Source organism: Chelonia mydas, chromosome 19, assembly GCF_015237465.2.
Source record: "Chelonia mydas isolate rCheMyd1 chromosome 19, rCheMyd1.pri.v2, whole genome shotgun sequence".
Classification (NCBI taxonomy): domain Eukaryota; kingdom Metazoa; phylum Chordata; order Testudines; family Cheloniidae; genus Chelonia; species Chelonia mydas.
Genome location: NC_051259.2, coordinates 8,375,259 through 8,392,719, shown reverse-complemented (window position 1 = coordinate 8,392,719; position 17,461 = coordinate 8,375,259). Strand labels below are relative to the sequence as shown.

Sequence of the window (17,461 nt, the reverse complement as noted above, 5' to 3'; positions counted from 1 at the left end):
TGTTGAAGCTGTGTTGGTCCCAGGATGAGAGAGACAAGACGGGTGAGGTAGTATCTTTTACTGGGCCCACTTCTGTTGGTGGAAGGAACAAGTTTTAGAGCTTCACAGAGCTCTTCCTCAGGTCTGGGGAAGGTAGGGTAGCCAGAACGTGCCAGCGAAATACAAGGTGGGACAAATTGTTAGGCAGAAAGGGTTCACACATGTTGTAGGAGACCACTTAAATTGAAGTGGGCAATTCATACTTCAGTTCTAGGGGAAAAAAAGGTGTTAATTGCCCACTTCATTGTACCTGGTCTCCTATAATATGTAAAAAGAAAAGGAGTACTTGTGGCACCTTAGAGACTAACCAGTTTATTTGAGCATGAGCTTTCGTGAGCTACAGCTCACTTCATCGGATGCATAGCAAGTAGCTGTAGCTGTAGCTCACGAAAGCTCATGCTCAAATAAACTGGTTAGTCTCTAAGGTGCCACAAGTACTCCTTTTCTTTTTACGAATACAGACTAACATGGCTGTTACTCTGAAACCTATAATATGTAAACCACTCCCACCTGGTATTTAGCTTGGACAGTCTTACCTTCCCCAGATCTGAGAAAGAGCTCTGTGAAGCTCAAAAGCTTCTCCCTTCCACCAACAGAAGTTGGTCCCCTAAAAGATACTACCTCACCCACCTTGCCTCTCACACTGACTATTCTTGTAGTAAATCATATTTTCCGCCCATCTGTGTGTGGATGATTACATTTTCATAATGTTTCTATTAAGATATATACACTGTAAGTAAGTGAAGTTCTCAACATGCTTTGAAGAGTGTGTAATGACCCCTAGCTTTTATGTAGAACTTTCACCTGTAGATCTCAAAGTGCTTTACAAAAGAGGTAAGTACCATTAGCCTTTTCTTATGCACACCCTATGCAAAGTCCAAACACATACCCTTCCTGGGGTTTGGCTTTGGGGAAGAATTTCACAGGCAATTTATTGTTATTAATCTGTATTATGGTAGCACCGAGGAGCCAATTGAAATCAGGGGCCCGTTGTGCTAAGCACTGCACAATACCATGTTTGGTTACAAATACCTTAATCTAAATGAGTGCCAAACTCCCACTGAAAGTCAATGGGAGTTAGGAGCCTAGCTGTCCTTTGTGCCTTTGAGAGGCTTTTTACTGGTTACCCAAAGAGTAACAAAAGAAAACTCAACCCACACTTCCTTCCTGAGTCTGATTCTTCCAAGGATTTCCCTGCAGAACTTTCTCTAGTCCAGACTCCCAGTCCCTAGTTCCTCCTTCAGCATCTTGAGGTGCCTGTGCTTAGCGTATGTCTACAAGGCCTTATGAACAGTCATCCGGTTACGATATCTAACCAAACATTTAACATTGTGGCCCTTAGTTCTCATTTAATACAGAGATCCTTCCAATCCCGATTTTACCCCTTTCTTGCAGCTACAAGAGAGCTCAGTTTGTGTTACATGATTTTAATGTAATATTTGAAAGTGATGCAGCTCCTTGATTATACACTCCCCCTCCCTTGTATCTGTGCTGTATTTTCCCCTGGTGTAGGACCTACTTTTATTAGGACCGACTCTCCTCTCATCCACAGCTCTAATCTTTCCAGCTCCCTTTGCAAGTCAGTTCCATCCTTCTTTATGGTAGTTACTACTCCAAATGTTGATGCTGTCCGCAGAGCTGATCATGGATGAAATTATACCAAATCTCTGAAAAAGATAGAGACAGAGCCAGGTGTGCAGCAAAGTGTTTGTCTGTTCTCGAGTTAGTTGGTGAGAAAAAGCTCTGGAAACCCTAAGTAGTCCTGGACTGGCAGGAGAATCATTTTGTATTAGCAACGATTCAACAACCACAGTGTCAAAAATGAGGGTGAAGTGCACAACTTTAATTGCTGTACGTCTACAATTAATTTGGCTTTGCTTGCTATGAACATAGTAAACATGAAACCTAGGTCACACCTGTCCACTTTAACAGACTCATTTCCTGGGGACATCATCACATTGTGTGCTGAGGGGCCATGACGAGTCATCCCTTTACCTGGCAGAGTAAATCAGTCCTTTCTGATCTCAGGGCAAAAAACAGCCGTGTGGGGTTTATTTTGCACCTTTTCTTAGCCAGCAAATGGAATTTGGCACTGGGTGTTTGAATGGGGGAGACGGGGTGCACGTTTTTCATTTTCTAGATTTTCTGCACTAGGAACTGAAGGATTCCTCCTGCATAAAGCTGGCACACCACAGGGGAAAGCCCCATGCCCTGGTTTAGCCCTTTTTAGAGAGACTAATCTCAGGGGAAAGGGTAGATCAATTTTCATACTCATTCATATCCCTGATCTACACTCAGAGACAGTTAAAGTTGCCACATAAGTCTCCCATCCTGGGTCCACAGACGTGTGTTAGTGGGCTTGTGCTAGCATGCTCAAAGTAGCGGCACAGATGCTGCTTTGATGTTAAGAGCACAAGAACGGCCATACTGGGTCAGACCAATGGTGCAACTAGCCCAGTACCCTGTCTTCCAACAGTGGTGGGTGCCAGATGCTTCAGAGGGAATGAACAGAACAGGGCAATTTATCGAGTCATCTAGCCCGTTGTCCAGTCCCAGCTTCCGGCAGTCAGAGGTTTAGGGACACCCAGAGCATGGGGGTGCATCCCTGAACAACTTGGCTCATACCCATTGATGGATCTATCCTCCATGAACTTATCTACTTCTTTTTTGAACCGTTATAGTTCTGGCCTTCACAACATCCCCTGGCAACAAGTTCCACAGGATGACTGTGCGTTGTGTGAAGAAGTACTGCCTTATGTTTGTTTTAAACCTGCTGCCTGTTAATTTCATTGGGTGACCCCAGTTTGTGTGCTATCTGAAGGGTTAAATAAAACTTCCTTATTCACTTTCTCTACACCATTAATGATTTTATCAACCTCAATCATATCCCCCCTTAGTCATCTCTTGTCTAAGTTGAACAGCCCCACTTTTTAATTTCTCCTCATATGCCCGTCTCTGTACTTTTTCCAATTTTAGTTATCTTTTTTGAGATGGGGCAACCACAACTGCAGAGTGGCATTATGATATTCTGTCTTATCTATCCCTTTGCTAATAATTGCTAACATTGTTCGCCTTTTTGACTGCCACTGCACATTGAACAGATGAACTATCTCAGAGAACTATCTATGATGACTCAAAGATCTCTTTCTTTAGTAACAGCTAATTGAAACCCCATCATTTGGAATGTATAGTTGGGATTATGTTGTCCAACGTGCATTACTTTGCATTTATTTTAATATTGAATTTCATCTGCTATTTTGTTGCCCAGTCATCAAGTTCTGTGAGATCCCTTTGTAACTCTTCAGTCAGCTTTGGACTTAACTATCTTGAGTAATTTTGTATCATCTGCAAATTTTGCCACTTCACAGTTTACCCCTTTTTCCAGGTCATTTATGAATATGATGAACAGCACTGGTCCCAGTACAGATCCCTGGAGGACTCCGCTATTTTACCTTTCTCCCATATGAAAACTGGCTGTTTATTTTCCTAATTGTTTCCTATCTTTTAACCAGTTACTGATCCATGACAGGACCTTCCCTCTGCCTACTTTGCTTAAGAGCCTTTGGTGAAGGACCTTGCACAGGTTTTCTGAAAGTCCAAGTGCACTATATCCACTGGATCACCCTTCTCCACATGTTCGTTGACCCCCTCAGCAAATTCTAATAGATTGGTGAGGCATGATTTTCCTTTACAAAAGCTATGTTGACTCTTCCCCAACATATCATGTTAATCTAGATGTCTGATCATTCTGTTCTTTACTATAGTTTCAACCAATTTGCCCAGTACTGAAGTTAGGCTTACTGCTTGATAATTGCCAGGATCACCTTTGGAGCTTTCTTTAAAAATGAGCATTACATTAGCTCCCCTCCAGCCATCTGGTACACAGGCTGATTTAAGCGATAGGTTACATACCACTGTTAGTAATTCTGCAATCTCATGGCTGAGTTCCTTCAGAACTCTTGGGTGAGTACCATCTGGTCTTGGTGACTTATTACTGTTTAATTTATTAACTTGTTCTAAAACCTCCTTTATTAGCACCTCCATCTGGAACAGGTTTTCAGATTTGTCACCTAAAAAGAATGGCTCAAGATGCAAAATGTCACAGCTTGGGCTCTCGAGCCTAGGGGTGGGAGGAGACAGCATGGCACTGGGAGAGGGGCAATTTCTCAAGCAGACAGCTTGCAGGGCATTTAGGGATTTAGAGATCAAAACCAACATTTTAAATTCTAACCCAGTAGCCAATGGGCAGACAGTGCAGACCCTGGGGCACTGGCTTTGTGCACATGGTGGGTTACTTCACTCAAGATGCCTCTGCTTAGAATTTTCACCATCCCATCCCAATCCTTTCCTCCTCAAGTTAAAAATAGGGTGTTTCCTACCCAATCCATCCCGATCTCTCCCTCCTCACAGACCATCCCACCCCCACAGGACAATAATTTCCATCCCCATTAAAAACAAAAAAGACAATGACCCCCCAACTCTCCCTGGAGCATCTCACATGCACCAAATAAGGGATGGCACCCAACCCATCCCAGTTCCAATGCCACAAGGTTTGGCTGAAGGGCACGGGCTAGTGTAAAGGACAAGGAAAAGCCCACTGTAGTCTCTCCAACCCCACAGGAACACAGAAACATTCACAGATCACAAAATTCCCCAAGCAAAACCTATTGACATACCCCTTCAATCCTACATGAGAAAACCACTCCACTCCATCAACACACACCTGACCCAGAGATAATGATTCCCCAACCTCCCCCTTCAACTTTAACTCCACCTCTCAGCTGCACAATTAATAACCCTTCTCTGCCCCACCCAGAATCTGAGAGCTGTTCCCTTTAATATCTATATCTGTGTATGTTTGATTTAGATTTATGTAGACATTAAAATGCATCTCTCCAAACCTTTAGGTGCCTTTCCCATATATTAAAAGGTTGACAATCTCCACACACCATTCCAAAATCCCAAGGTCTGTATTGTATCATATTTATGTGGCCCCCCTACTACATAGTTCTGAGCCCCACACGACTTTGAATGGATTTATCCTCAACACCCGTTAGGTGCTCTGATGCCCATTCTACAGACAAGGCTATGGGAGGCTAAGTGCCATGCCCCAGGTCATACATGACAGTGCAGGCACATCAACCCAGGTCTTCCAAATAGGTTAGTGCACTAACCACTGGACCATCCTCCCTCTCTCAACAGCTAAAACAGAGGCTAGCCATTCCCACTTGTACAGTCCAGGAGAGGCACTTATTTAGCACCACAATATTGAAACAGTAATATTAACCCCAGGGTAATCTGATGCACGGGATACATTGACATCACACATACACAAAGCAGAAAGAAGTCTCCTCCAATGAGTTTAAAAAACAAAAATAAACTAATTTTATTTCTTAGTTTTGAAAAACAAAACTTACCAGGAATCACAAGAGCTTCAAAAAACAAACAAACAAAACAAAAAAACCCAAACCACACATTCTGCTTTGCCATCTTTACAGAACATTATAGATTTTGTTGTCAGAGCAACATAGCATGGTCATATTTAGCCAGTCTACGTGGACTACAGCTTGGATTGTCACATCAGGTACAATATAATATGGAGTGCATGTTATTATAGTTCGTCTCGAGAACACAGACATACCACGCATCGACAGGTGGACAAAAATGGTAATGTACATCTAAAATACAGGACAGACCAGGCAAAGACTGCATCTAGGAAAAACTGATTGTACTCTCAATTCCTAAAGAATGTTATTGAATTAAACGGTCACATACTGACATGAAAGTGATGGAAGATTTAGGCAAAGACCAAACAGTACAGAAATCACATGTGCAAGAGAAACATATGTCTATGGAACAAGCTGTCATGTGATCAACAGCTGGAATTTACTTGAATACTTCCTGGAACTATAACACTTCAGCAAAGTAGCAGCAAGAGTGAGAGATAGAAATCAAGTAGGACGACAGACACCATTGTTCTCAACTGATGCATTCGTCTTGCTTCTCAAATGTAATCCTTTAATTGTGCAATGTTTAGGTGTTAAAAAGTACTGGTTTAATGGAAATTAATAGATCAGTTCTCTAAAGTCCAGATCTGTTCAAAGTCAACATTTTAAACAGTGATTGACACAGAACCCTCCAGTAAAAAATGTACATTTCCAAAGAAGACATTATGAAGTCCAGGAGATAGACACGATATAGTGTTCTTTTTTTTAAGGAGGTACATATCAGAAACCATGCAAGTACTGTATGTGATGGCAACTGGCCTGCAGAGAACCTTGTTTTTAGGCACACAAAAGTGCTCTGATACACAAATTTCCACACTTACAACCACTGCAATTTTCTTGTGTGTGAATATACATCTGATGTTCAGTTCCCAATTTGAGAAAAGAATTCAGCACCTGTAAAATGAACAACTGCTGGCAGGGAACTGCACTATGAGAAAGTAAAATCCATCTTAGGGCTTGTCTACACCACGCAGCTTTTAGTGACAAGACTGTGTTGACACAGCCTTGTCGCTAAAAGTCAGTGTGTGTAAATGTTCTTTTTTGGTACTTTGTCGGCACTTTTGCCGCGGCACTTTTGCAGCACCGCGAGCAGCATTAGCTTTGTCGGCAGGAGAGTGCTTCTGCCGACAAAGCTGTGTTCACACTGCCATTTGCATTGGCAAAACTTTTGTCTTTTTTGGGGGGGGAGCGCTTTTTGAAGTACCTGTGAAAGACAAAAGTTTTGTTGACAACTTTGCAGTGTAGACAAGCCCTTAGTGATTAAGTAAAGCAAAATATGGGCTAAGGGAAAGATCAGGTAGGTGAAATGGCAATTTCTACTGGATGGAGGGAAAACTGACTGTCTCAATTGTGAGCGAAAGCTGAAACTCCATCAAAAAAATCTAGTATCTCCAACATACAGGAGCAGGGAGTTTGTCAACCCAAAAAGTGATTGGCTCAAGCCTAGGAAGGATGATTAGCAGACAGGGCACTGGACTCAGAAGCCCAGAGTTCAATTCCTAGCTCAGCCACACATGGCTTATGTTACCTTCGGCAAGACACCATCCTCCCTGTGCCTCAGCTCTTGCATCTGTAAAATGGGGATAACAGTACTTCCCTACCTCATCAGGGATAACATCCATTAATGAGTGCAAGGTGCTCAGATATGGTGAAGAGGAGAGCCATAAAAATATGAAGACAGAGGACAGACTGAGACACTGTGGAACCTCACATGGATTCAAACTTCCTACCTTGTAGTTGCACGGTTTAAAAAAAAAAAATCACCATTTTGGGCGAGTTCTCTAATTGTGTAGCCTCCCACCAAAACAAATGGGAGAACAGGCCCGTAAATACTGTCCATCTACTTCTCTTGCATTGCCTCTTACAAATCATATGTAGTCTTTTTTAATTCCGAAAAGAGGATTCACAAAGGGAGACCCAATATCTTGAGAGAAGGAGAAAGAGGATTACTTCATTACGTGAGTTACACAGGCTGCAACTAATTAGTTACTATCATCTGAGCCAGGGGAGAAGTGAATTATCCAAACTGGGAAACTATAGCTCTTCTCATCTCTTCAATGAACCTTTCACATAGCGCTGAAGCACCAGCAACAAGTGTGCTTTCTAGTATTTGCTTTTGGAAATAGTTTTGAAAACTCATTACTTTCTTAAAACTTTGATCGTTCAGCAGATGGGCGAGATACTCAGCTAATGCCACAGCTCCACTGCCCTCAACTGAGCTGTGCTGATTTACACAGCTGAGTATCTCGCCTAACTGGTCTTCTCCAACCATGTGTCATCTTGTGAGACAGTTCTGTCATCTTTGCAGCTTATTTTCAGGCTGAGCAGTCAGTCTGGCTACAAACTAGAGTAGTCAATATGATTTAAATTAAGCATGTTGCCACGGGCATCATGAAGTCAGATACCTTCCCCTTTTTAGAATTATGTGGCAAAGATGAACAAAGCAATGTGAAAGAGCCTCATTCCACATTCCCAAAGAAGGGGCTGTTTTCCTATTAATTTGATCTGCTGACTGCTCAGTATAAACATCCCATAAGTCACAAAGAGATATAATTCAACTAAAATGCTGCAAAGGCTCATCTATTTGTACAGGGTGCTGCAAAGTGAGGGGGCTTGATAGAGATTAGATCTTGGGGCGGGGGGGGAGAAGAATTTTGTAGGAGGTTTAGTTCTGTTGGCTGTTGAGGGTAATTTGCTGTTTAATTTTATTTCTCAAAGATACCCAGAACTTTTGGGTCGACAATCCTTTTACTTTCATAGAAGTTCAAATAATTATGTTTTAAAAGAACTCCCAGTCAAAATTCACACTACTCTTATACCACTGATCAGAATAACATTCAAGGTAGGAAGAAGGGGTCAAGTTAATTCCTTGTGAAACACCACTGACTAGTAAGAATTACACCAGGGATGAATTTGGCTGTTTAGCATGCACATCAACTCTTTTCAAGGTAGATCTGATATATGGGACATAGAGGTTACCAGCAGATCCTCAGGGCCAAATGATTGACCCATATTGGCTGTATACTCAAGGGCTTGATAAGATGGATTTATTGATCAAGCAAATGTCAACCAATGCCAGTGCAGCATCTATTACATACCAGACAAGTATTTCAACAGAGACTGCTTAAGAACATCTAGGTTTACTTGATCAAAAATATTCTTTCATCTCTTGCACCAAGGTCTTTTCCTCACTCCAGTTATCTAAAGAATAACTTATATTCCCCAATGGTGGTAACAGAGACTGGACTTTTTCTGTAGTGGAGGAAAAAGTATCTGGTATTTTGCTGAAAATAAAACTTGCCTGACCAACTGAGTTGGAGAAACTAAGTTTAGTAAGAAGAAAAACAAAACAACCCTCCCACCCAAAACTTTCCAAGGTGAATGTTCTGATCAGCTACAATAAGGGACTGGGATATTGGCATTTTCCAGTTTTAGGATAAAATGATATAACCTCACCAAAACAAAAACAACGTGAGAACAGTTTGTTCTTACAAAACATGTTGAAAATCAACAGTTTTTGCAGTGCTGAAATTAGCTCAAGGTAGGCACTAGCAGTTCAAAGCCAAGCATTCAGAGTGTGGACGTGCATGGGCAATTTTTATATTTAATTCAAGGCAGTATTTTTAAGCCACACAAACGTCGTCTTACTCCTAATTTGCTTATACACTAACACCACAAATCTGAACGAAGACCAACACAAACCAGAAACCCTCGGTGTTGACGATTCGTTCAACTTGCAAGCATACAGATTTTGTTAGGATGCCCAGCTTCCAAAAAAGACAAATTACATATTCCATATGGGCCCAAGCTTGATACAGTTAATGGAAAACATTGAATGGCACTGTTATTTTTATTCCATGTCTTTTTTTACACCATGGATCTTTTATGCTGGAATGCACGTCATACATTTCACACAAGCTACTTTCACAATAGCATTACTGACTTGATCATTTGCCTAATAAGACGGCATTCCTGAAGTTTTTCCACTTTATAACAACATTTACTAGGGGGTAAATGAACAACTAACAAAAATGTAACATTACAGAAAATCCCAAATTGATTTCTGGCATTTTACAATGCACAAGTCCCTACTGACAATATAAGTTTGCAACTGGAGGTGGGGAACAGTGAAAAAGGTAAGATAGGCTTTGAATGGCTTGATAATAAAGAGCTACATAAATGTTATGTCAATACAAGCAAGACACATAAGAGGAAAGATTTTTCTTACTCCCCCCCGCACCCCGCACCTCAAATGTATACTATTCCTGTCTCCAAAACGAGGCCCTGCCTGCAGGATCCCATCTTGCAACTTGAAGTTGATGGCAGGAAAGAATCAATAGCTGACACAATACTGAAGTCATATCTACTGTGCCTGTTTGAATTTATCACCATTAATGCACTCTCTTGCTGTCAATCAAGTCAAAATGCTTTTGAGAGTTCAATAAACACTTTATACATAATTAAAAAACAGTATCATGATTTGGGTAAAGGCCAATTTCAGACTGATTTATGTACAGAATCAAATATGAACCTAAACAGCCTAGTTTGTTCACGAAGAATTTCTTAACTATTTTTTATAGAAAAAAATCTGTGTAGGCTAAAAAAGGTTGCTTATAAAATAGCATAAAACCATAGGAGCATGTGCCACTATATTGAGGCATATTTCCTCCTACTAAAACACTTAACACAGAAATTCACAAAACCACAAATGTATATTTCAAAAGGTGCTTCCTATTTCAGAAGTTGCAGATATGCTATCAGCCATACAGGATGCCATGAAAAATACCATGTTTTTAATCAGAACAGTAAATCAGGAGTGCAACCTGGGTAAAAACAGAGTGGAGATTAGCTGAACCAATCTAGCAACTGATTGTCTTAAAAAAAGGAAGCAAACTGTAAAAGTTTAGGAGCAAAAGTTAAAAACTAACCCTGGACCTCTTATCCTCTAACATCACAATCATAATATAATGATTATTCACTTTACATATAATGTAGGCCATCTCCACGACAGGGGGACATTACAGTATTGTTAGAGAGGGCTGGAGGCTTAACATTCTATAGGCAAAACCATGTTTCACTCAACATACTGTAAGTCCGTTTTTATTTTAATCAACTGTCAATGCGAACAATTGTACCTATCAGTATAACACCACCCTACAGCAGCATAATATTTTAGAGGCAAACTCCATCTGCCTCCTAAGTGGTCTGTGGTTTTCCCTCTTTATTTTTTTTCCTAATTGCAGTTCTGCCAACTACAACTTATTTAATTCTGCACATGTATTTGTGCCTCATGTCAAATCATAAAGGTACCTTTAAAATAAAAAGTATTTGGCATTTCTGAGAAAAGTAACCGGAACATGTTCAAAAATGGGCCAATCTGTGTAGGAATTTTAGTGTACACTGTATATTACACTTATATTTAATCAATATATTAATTAGAAGCTGTTGTACCAGTACAAAAAATACCACATTTGACTGTTACAGAAGAAACTATTTTGTAACCAACATTATAGATGGTACTGATATGATATTGTTTTAGCATTCGGTACATCGTGCTATACAATATCAAGAAAATGGTAACATATCTTCAAAAAAACCCAAACTCTTGCTTTGCCATTATTTTAAATCTGGTGGATTTGCTACATTTGGGGGGTTAGTCTTTAAAAATTAAAGTGCTGTTTAGAATATTGGCATCTAAGAACTTGAACATGAGAGACAACTACAAGTAAAATCTCCCGCTGCCATATATAATGCAGCAATGCAGACATCAATACATGTATTAATTTAATATCCTCATATAGATATTGTTTACAGCATCACAAGACTTAGCAGTGCATGGTACCCCCTACCTCCTGTGTACAATCAAATGTTTTAGATTCATTTAGTATTGTTGGATTGTTAGGATCTGGGCGCCTTGTCTGCAGGATTTTCTGTTTGGGATTTTTCATCTCCTCCTCCTCCTCTGTTTCACTTTCACAAATGTGAACGACTACACTAGGAGTAGACTCCGTTCCTGCATGAAGCTCATATTTCTCCCCTATAGAGTACAACACAAAGAAAAAAGTGAAAAGGTCTGACAGTTAAACTCAAAGTAACCAACCTATAACCTATATAACCTATATATATCCGATGAAGTGAGCTGTAGCTCACAAAAGCTTATGCTCAAATAAATTGGTTAGTCTCTAAGGTGCCACAAGTACTCCTTTTCTTTTTGCGAATACAGACTAACACAACTGTTACTCTGCAACCTATAACAGCATCCCACAGGAGAAATAAAAATAGTTCAGTGATTATTTTTTTATTAAAACATGTTTCCATTATTATTCACAGTAAATGATGTACTAAAAATCTAAAGATTCATTTTAATTCCTTTTCATCTTTAGTTTAGTCCATTTTCATACTTGATTTGACTAGCGCTGCTTACATGTTTTGAAATACATTGCCACCATATTTGGTAAATTGTGCTCTCTGCACACTAATAACACTTAATTGATATTTTGGAGGGAGAGATGGAAACAAATTTACGTGCATCGTTAAAGGGTTTATAGCTATATTTGTCTTAATTTGCATACAAAACTGAAGCAATATCATTTACACTATGCATGTCTACCATACCTTTCAGAGGATCTAAAAAGAGCTTTGCAAACATTAAGCCTCCCCCTGAAGTAAGTCGTGTTACTACTTTATGCATTTTACAAATGAACAAACGGAGTTCTAGTGAGGGAAAGGGATTTTTGACCAAAGTAAAACACATCAAGTCAGTAACAAAGCATGTCACACCATGCACTGAGAAATTGGAGTTTCCGTTGTCAAGGGAAAGAAATGGCAAGGTCCCCAGAAAAGGTCAATTAAAAGGTTTGACAGTTAAATTACATGGTGACCATATCTAAATATGGCAGTGACTGGCACTCTAGAAAACAGCTAAGATAGATCACTCCAACTAACTGAACCTTTCCATGTGTTTCTCATTCAATTAAATATGCACTGAGATTTCACTGGCAAAATTAAGTAAATATGTGGCTCTCGCTCAAAAGCATCCAATCCAGCAGAGTGCTAAACTTTGAAGCTCTCTCAATCGATTAAGAAATTGGCAGAAAAGGCATTGAACCATTTTGTCCCTACAAGCAACCATGTAGGGACAAACAGGAGATCTGTGTCTATACTCCATTCCTTTTCCTAGAGAGGTGAAGAAAGCTACTGAACAGACATTTCTGAAGCAGAACAGCAACAAAAGCAGGAAGACATTCTTACCTGGACCCAGTTTGGAAACAGCACAGAGTAAGTCATAGTTTATTCCAGGAGTTGCATCTTCACTCTGCTTCCACCCAACTGGTGGAGATGCAGGAGGCGATATCAGGAACTGTTTGACAGGTTCTGGGGGAAGGAGGTAGGACTTGTCTCCTACTTCACTGGACACCTGGACCTGAAGAAACAATGCCACCATGATAACAGAATCACAGAAGTTAGACTAAAGGATCTAATAGAGAAAGAAAAGATATTGTTTTCTTGCAATGTAGGACTGTTCTTCATAACACCTTTCTAGTGTTTTATCCAGTCTAGCTTTAAAAGCTGCAAGCAACAGAACTTACACCACTTCCTTGGGAGACTATTCCACGGGGAGATTTCTCTCATGGTCACAAAGTTTTTCCTAATACTAAGGCTTTGTCTACACGGGAACCTGAACAACTCAACTTTTGTCAGTCAGAGGTGTGGAACCCCCCCGAACGACAAAAGTTTGCCGACGAAAAGCACCGGTGTGAACAGCGCTTTGTCAGCAGACAAAGCTACTACCGCTTGTTGGGGGTGGAAGTTTTTGTTGGCGGGAGAGCTCTCTCCTGCTGACAAACCGTGGCTACATTGCTCGCCTTTTAGTGGCACGGCTGTAGCAGCACAGCTGTGTCGCTAACAGGTGCGTAGTGTAGACATAGCCTAAGTCTACTTTTTCCTCTCAATTTCCTCCGACTATTTCTAGTTACTTTGTTGAATGCTGACAATGAACTTGGCATTGTATAGAACACATGCTGAGCCACTAATCCAACACAATTTGTATATGGACCCAGTGTCTGTGGAGAGGAGATGCAGGACTGCACTTTAAGAAAAGGAGTGCATTCAGCTTGTGGAGGAGGGGAGAGCTTTGTCACTCAAGAGTGACCATTCCAGCCAATTGCGGAGCTGTATCATCTGCAGGTGGAAAAAGACTCCCTAATGTGTAGATTCACGCTGAATTGGAGAAAGGATGCATGTGCGTGTGGTTAGAGGGAACTTCAGAATGCTGTCAGGAATGAGAACCCATCAGTAAGTACAGAATGGAGAGGAAATAAGGGTGCATTTAGAGCATCTACACATTGCATCGTACCTGTGCAAAATACAGCTTCAGCTTTTTCCCACTGATGTCTGTCTCATGCAATTCTATCCGTGCTCTTGCTGCTGCCTCTGGGGTGCTGAAATTTATCCTTACTCTTCTAAAGCTTTTAAACAACTGGAATGTCACTTGATTATCATAGATTGTGAAAAGTGCTTCGAATCTTTCCTAAAGGTGAAATAAAAAGATTCTTCAGACACAAAATGAAGATTTTCATTCAGTGAAAATACATTTTCCTTTGACTTTTTCCCTCCAGTTAAGTTTCTTCAACTAAATTACTCCCTTAGAACCTGAAGATTCTCTAGTTCACTCACCCCCTTGATTTTAAAAGTTTAGTACAGACTTGCCCAGCAAATGTATTGGACATCTCTTCTATTAGAAGCTTGTAAGAGAAATTAACCAACCTGAAACTCTAAGCCTTGTTTTCTTGTCAATTCCATCTCCATTTTTATAGTAATTTGGACTCATGTAAACAAAGGCCTATAGATCTTAATTCATATGGTGCCATCTAGTGACAGCTCAACATAAAGATATTTCCACTTTTGTGGGTCTTTCACCTACGGCACTCGAAAACACCATGGGGATAGATTGACAGAAAATATCATAATGCCACTATATAAATCCTTGGTACACCCACACCTTGAATACTGTGTGCAGTTCTGGTCATCCTCTCTCAAAAAGATACATTAGAATCGGAAAAGATACATAGAAGAGCAATAAAAATGAGAAAGGGTATGGAATTAATTTTATATAAGGAGAGATTAAAAAGACTGGGACTTTTCAGATTGGAAAAGAAACGACTAAGGGGGAGATATGATAGAAGCCTATAAAGTCACGAACGGTGTGGAGAAAGTGAATTAGCAAGTGTTATTTACTTCTTCATATAACCCATGAATCAGGAGTCACCCAATGAAATTAAAAGGTAGCAAGTTTACCACAGCTTCATGTAAAGAAAGCACAGTCAACCTGTGGAACTCATTGCCAGGAGATGTTGTGAAGGCCACAACTACAACAGGGTTCGAAAAAGAATTAGATAAGTTCATGGTCAGGGAGGCAACCCAATGTTCTGGGTGTCCCCAGCTTCTTGACTGCCAGAAGCTGGGCGTGGATGACAGGGGATGGATTACTCAATGATTGCCTGTTCTGTTCATTCTCTCTGAAGCACCTGGCATTGGCCACTGTCGGAAGACAGGATACTGGGCTAGATGGACCAATGATCTGACCCAGTATAGCCATTCATATGTTCTTATGACACTACATAAGTCAGTTCTGTCTGAATTCTTCTGCCTTCTATTATTAAATGCAACTCCAATGATTAATTTCTTCCACTTACAGGAGAGAAAAAAAAAACCCTGAAAAGGATTTTGTTAACTTCTGCATTTGACAACCCTTTCTGTAAGTGTATGTTTCATGTATTTGCCTTTTAAAAGCTGAAATAAAATAGTTCACTGCCTAGCTGATTATACATACACTGCAGTCAGTAAGTTTCACCTTTTGTTTGGGCGAGCCTTCACCAAAGCATCAGTGGAAAAAAAAAAAAAAAAAGACATAGCAAAATATCATTAACATCACAAAAATTGTAAGATGACTAGGAGGCAGGCCTGGTACCTGAAAATACTTCAAAAAAATAGAAGTTAAATATCTATATTTCAAATTCATGGCATCTCTTTTAGCTTCAGTGCCCACCCATCAGTTACATGGGAATACTGATCATTACCCACCAATGTAAAGAGCTTTGAGAGCTACAGACGAAAAGTGGTATGTGAAAAATATTTGTGCAATACATATACACTATTTACAGGTTTAACTATTGCAAAGTGGGGCTTGAATGGGGGAAGAGGGAAGATTATGTTTTGGTCCAGATATATTCTGCTTGCACAGCTTGAAAACTCCACTAGTTTTGCCAATGGAGCTTGAAGTTTCCTTGAACTACAGGAGGGCAAGTTGGGTGTGGAGGGCGGCATAGGAGAAACAGGTCCATGCTGTTCTGATTATGTAGCTAGAGAGTGAAATCAGACTCCAGATCTGTCAATCCAGCACCTTTTGCAAGCACCAAATTCACTAGAAAAGTTAGAAGAATAAAATGAATGGATAGAATAACTCCGCAAGCCCCCCCAAAAGAGCTGATTTTTGGATGCACTTTCAGTATGTGCACACACAGCACATTTTCCATGTGATTCAGTAAGTGTGTCTGCTGTGCATTCACCCCTTAAAAGAAGATACAGGGAGAACTAAATCAAGCTACTGAAATCTATGTCCAGAGGCTGACAAAGCAGAGTTTCATAAAACAGATAAAAGCCAAATAATATATCAAAGCAGCTCTGTTCTTGCAAGCATTAGGAATAAGCCTGCATAATAAGTTTTCCATTTATAGACCTAACACACAATCCTGGCCTGTTCTAAAATAATGTCTTATCTACTAAAATCAATCAACTCAGATGAGCTTGCTAACAGGTCAATCAGTACTGCTCACAAACTACATTTAGAGAAAATTTAACCAAATCCTAAAATATATCAGTTCAAAAGAAGGCTCCATGTGAATTTACATGCCAATGCAGGTTGCATTCTGAAAGCCCACGTGACAAACACCTTACAGAATGATTTCATGTGGCAGCCAATTATCCAAGTGTCATTAGACAGAGAGCTAGCATGTCTCCATACATTAACCTCATGTGCCCAGGTAATGCTTTTGGAGCAGAAGTATGGTGACAAGTGACACTTATCAGAGACATGTATGAAACAAATTATAAAGCCAATATCTTGTGGTGCATGTCTTCAATACTTTCCACACAAAGAAGGAATGATGGGATAGTGCCAGCTCTATGGAGGAAGAACTGTAGCAGTTTGGGTAGCTTGTTTAAGAAAGTATTTCCTCTTCAGTTTTGTTTTTAACTAACGTTACAGTTTTACTAACTTTCCGAAAGGTAGCCAATGCTGAAGGCACTGAAGTCCTTACAAACAGAGATGGATTTTCAAAAAGAAGAGGAGTACTTGTGGCACCTCAGAGACTTACAAATTTATTTGAGCATAGGCTTTCGTGAGCTATAGCTCACTTCATCGGATGCATTCAGTGGAAAATACAGTGGGGAGATTTATATACATAGAGAACATGAAACAATGGGTGTTACCATACACACTGTAACCAGAGTGTAACCAGGAGGAGAGCGGGGGGGGGGGGGGGGGGGGGGACCTTTTGTAGTGATAATCAAGGTGGGCCATTTCCAGCAGTTGACAAGAACATCTGAGGAAGGGGCGGGGGGGGAGATAAACATGGGGAAATAGTTTTACTTTGTGTAATGACCCATCCACTCCCAGGCTCTATCCAAGCCTAAATTAATTGTATCCAGTTTGCAAATTAATTCCAATTCAGCAGTCTCTCGTTGGAGTCTGTTTTTGAAGTTTTTTTTGTTGAAGAATTGCAACTTTTAGGTCTGTAATCGACTGACCAGAGAGACTGAAGTGTTCTCCAACTGGTTTTTGAATAATTCTTGACATCTGATTTGTGTCCATTTATTCTTTTACGTAGAGACTGTCCAGTTTGACCAATTGACAT

The 17,461-nt window shown here is 40.3% G+C and overlaps 1 protein-coding gene across 4 annotated transcripts in view; it reads right to left on the bottom strand.

The window, feature by feature from the left end:
* The window catches only part of RCAN3 (RCAN family member 3), a 65,195-nt gene that overhangs the window by 29,538 nt on the left and 18,196 nt on the right, over positions 1 to 17,461 (bottom strand). Inside the window, exons 3-6 of one of the 4 annotated variants that reach the window (XM_037881643.2) lie at positions 13,903 to 14,076; positions 12,798 to 12,969; positions 11,396 to 11,583; positions 1,559 to 1,706 (exon numbers count right to left, since the gene is read on the bottom strand). In XM_037881643.2, coding sequence (XP_037737571.1) covers positions 1,620 to 1,706; positions 11,396 to 11,583; positions 12,798 to 12,969; positions 13,903 to 14,076 — 621 coding nt within the window. In that variant the 3' untranslated portion in view covers positions 1,559 to 1,619. Of the gene's footprint in view, positions 1 to 1,558; positions 1,707 to 5,396; positions 11,584 to 12,797; positions 12,970 to 13,902; positions 14,077 to 17,461 lie in introns of those variants that run through there. The other 3 variants (XM_027830182.3, XM_043532139.1, XM_043532138.1) reach the window with 3 other exon arrangements.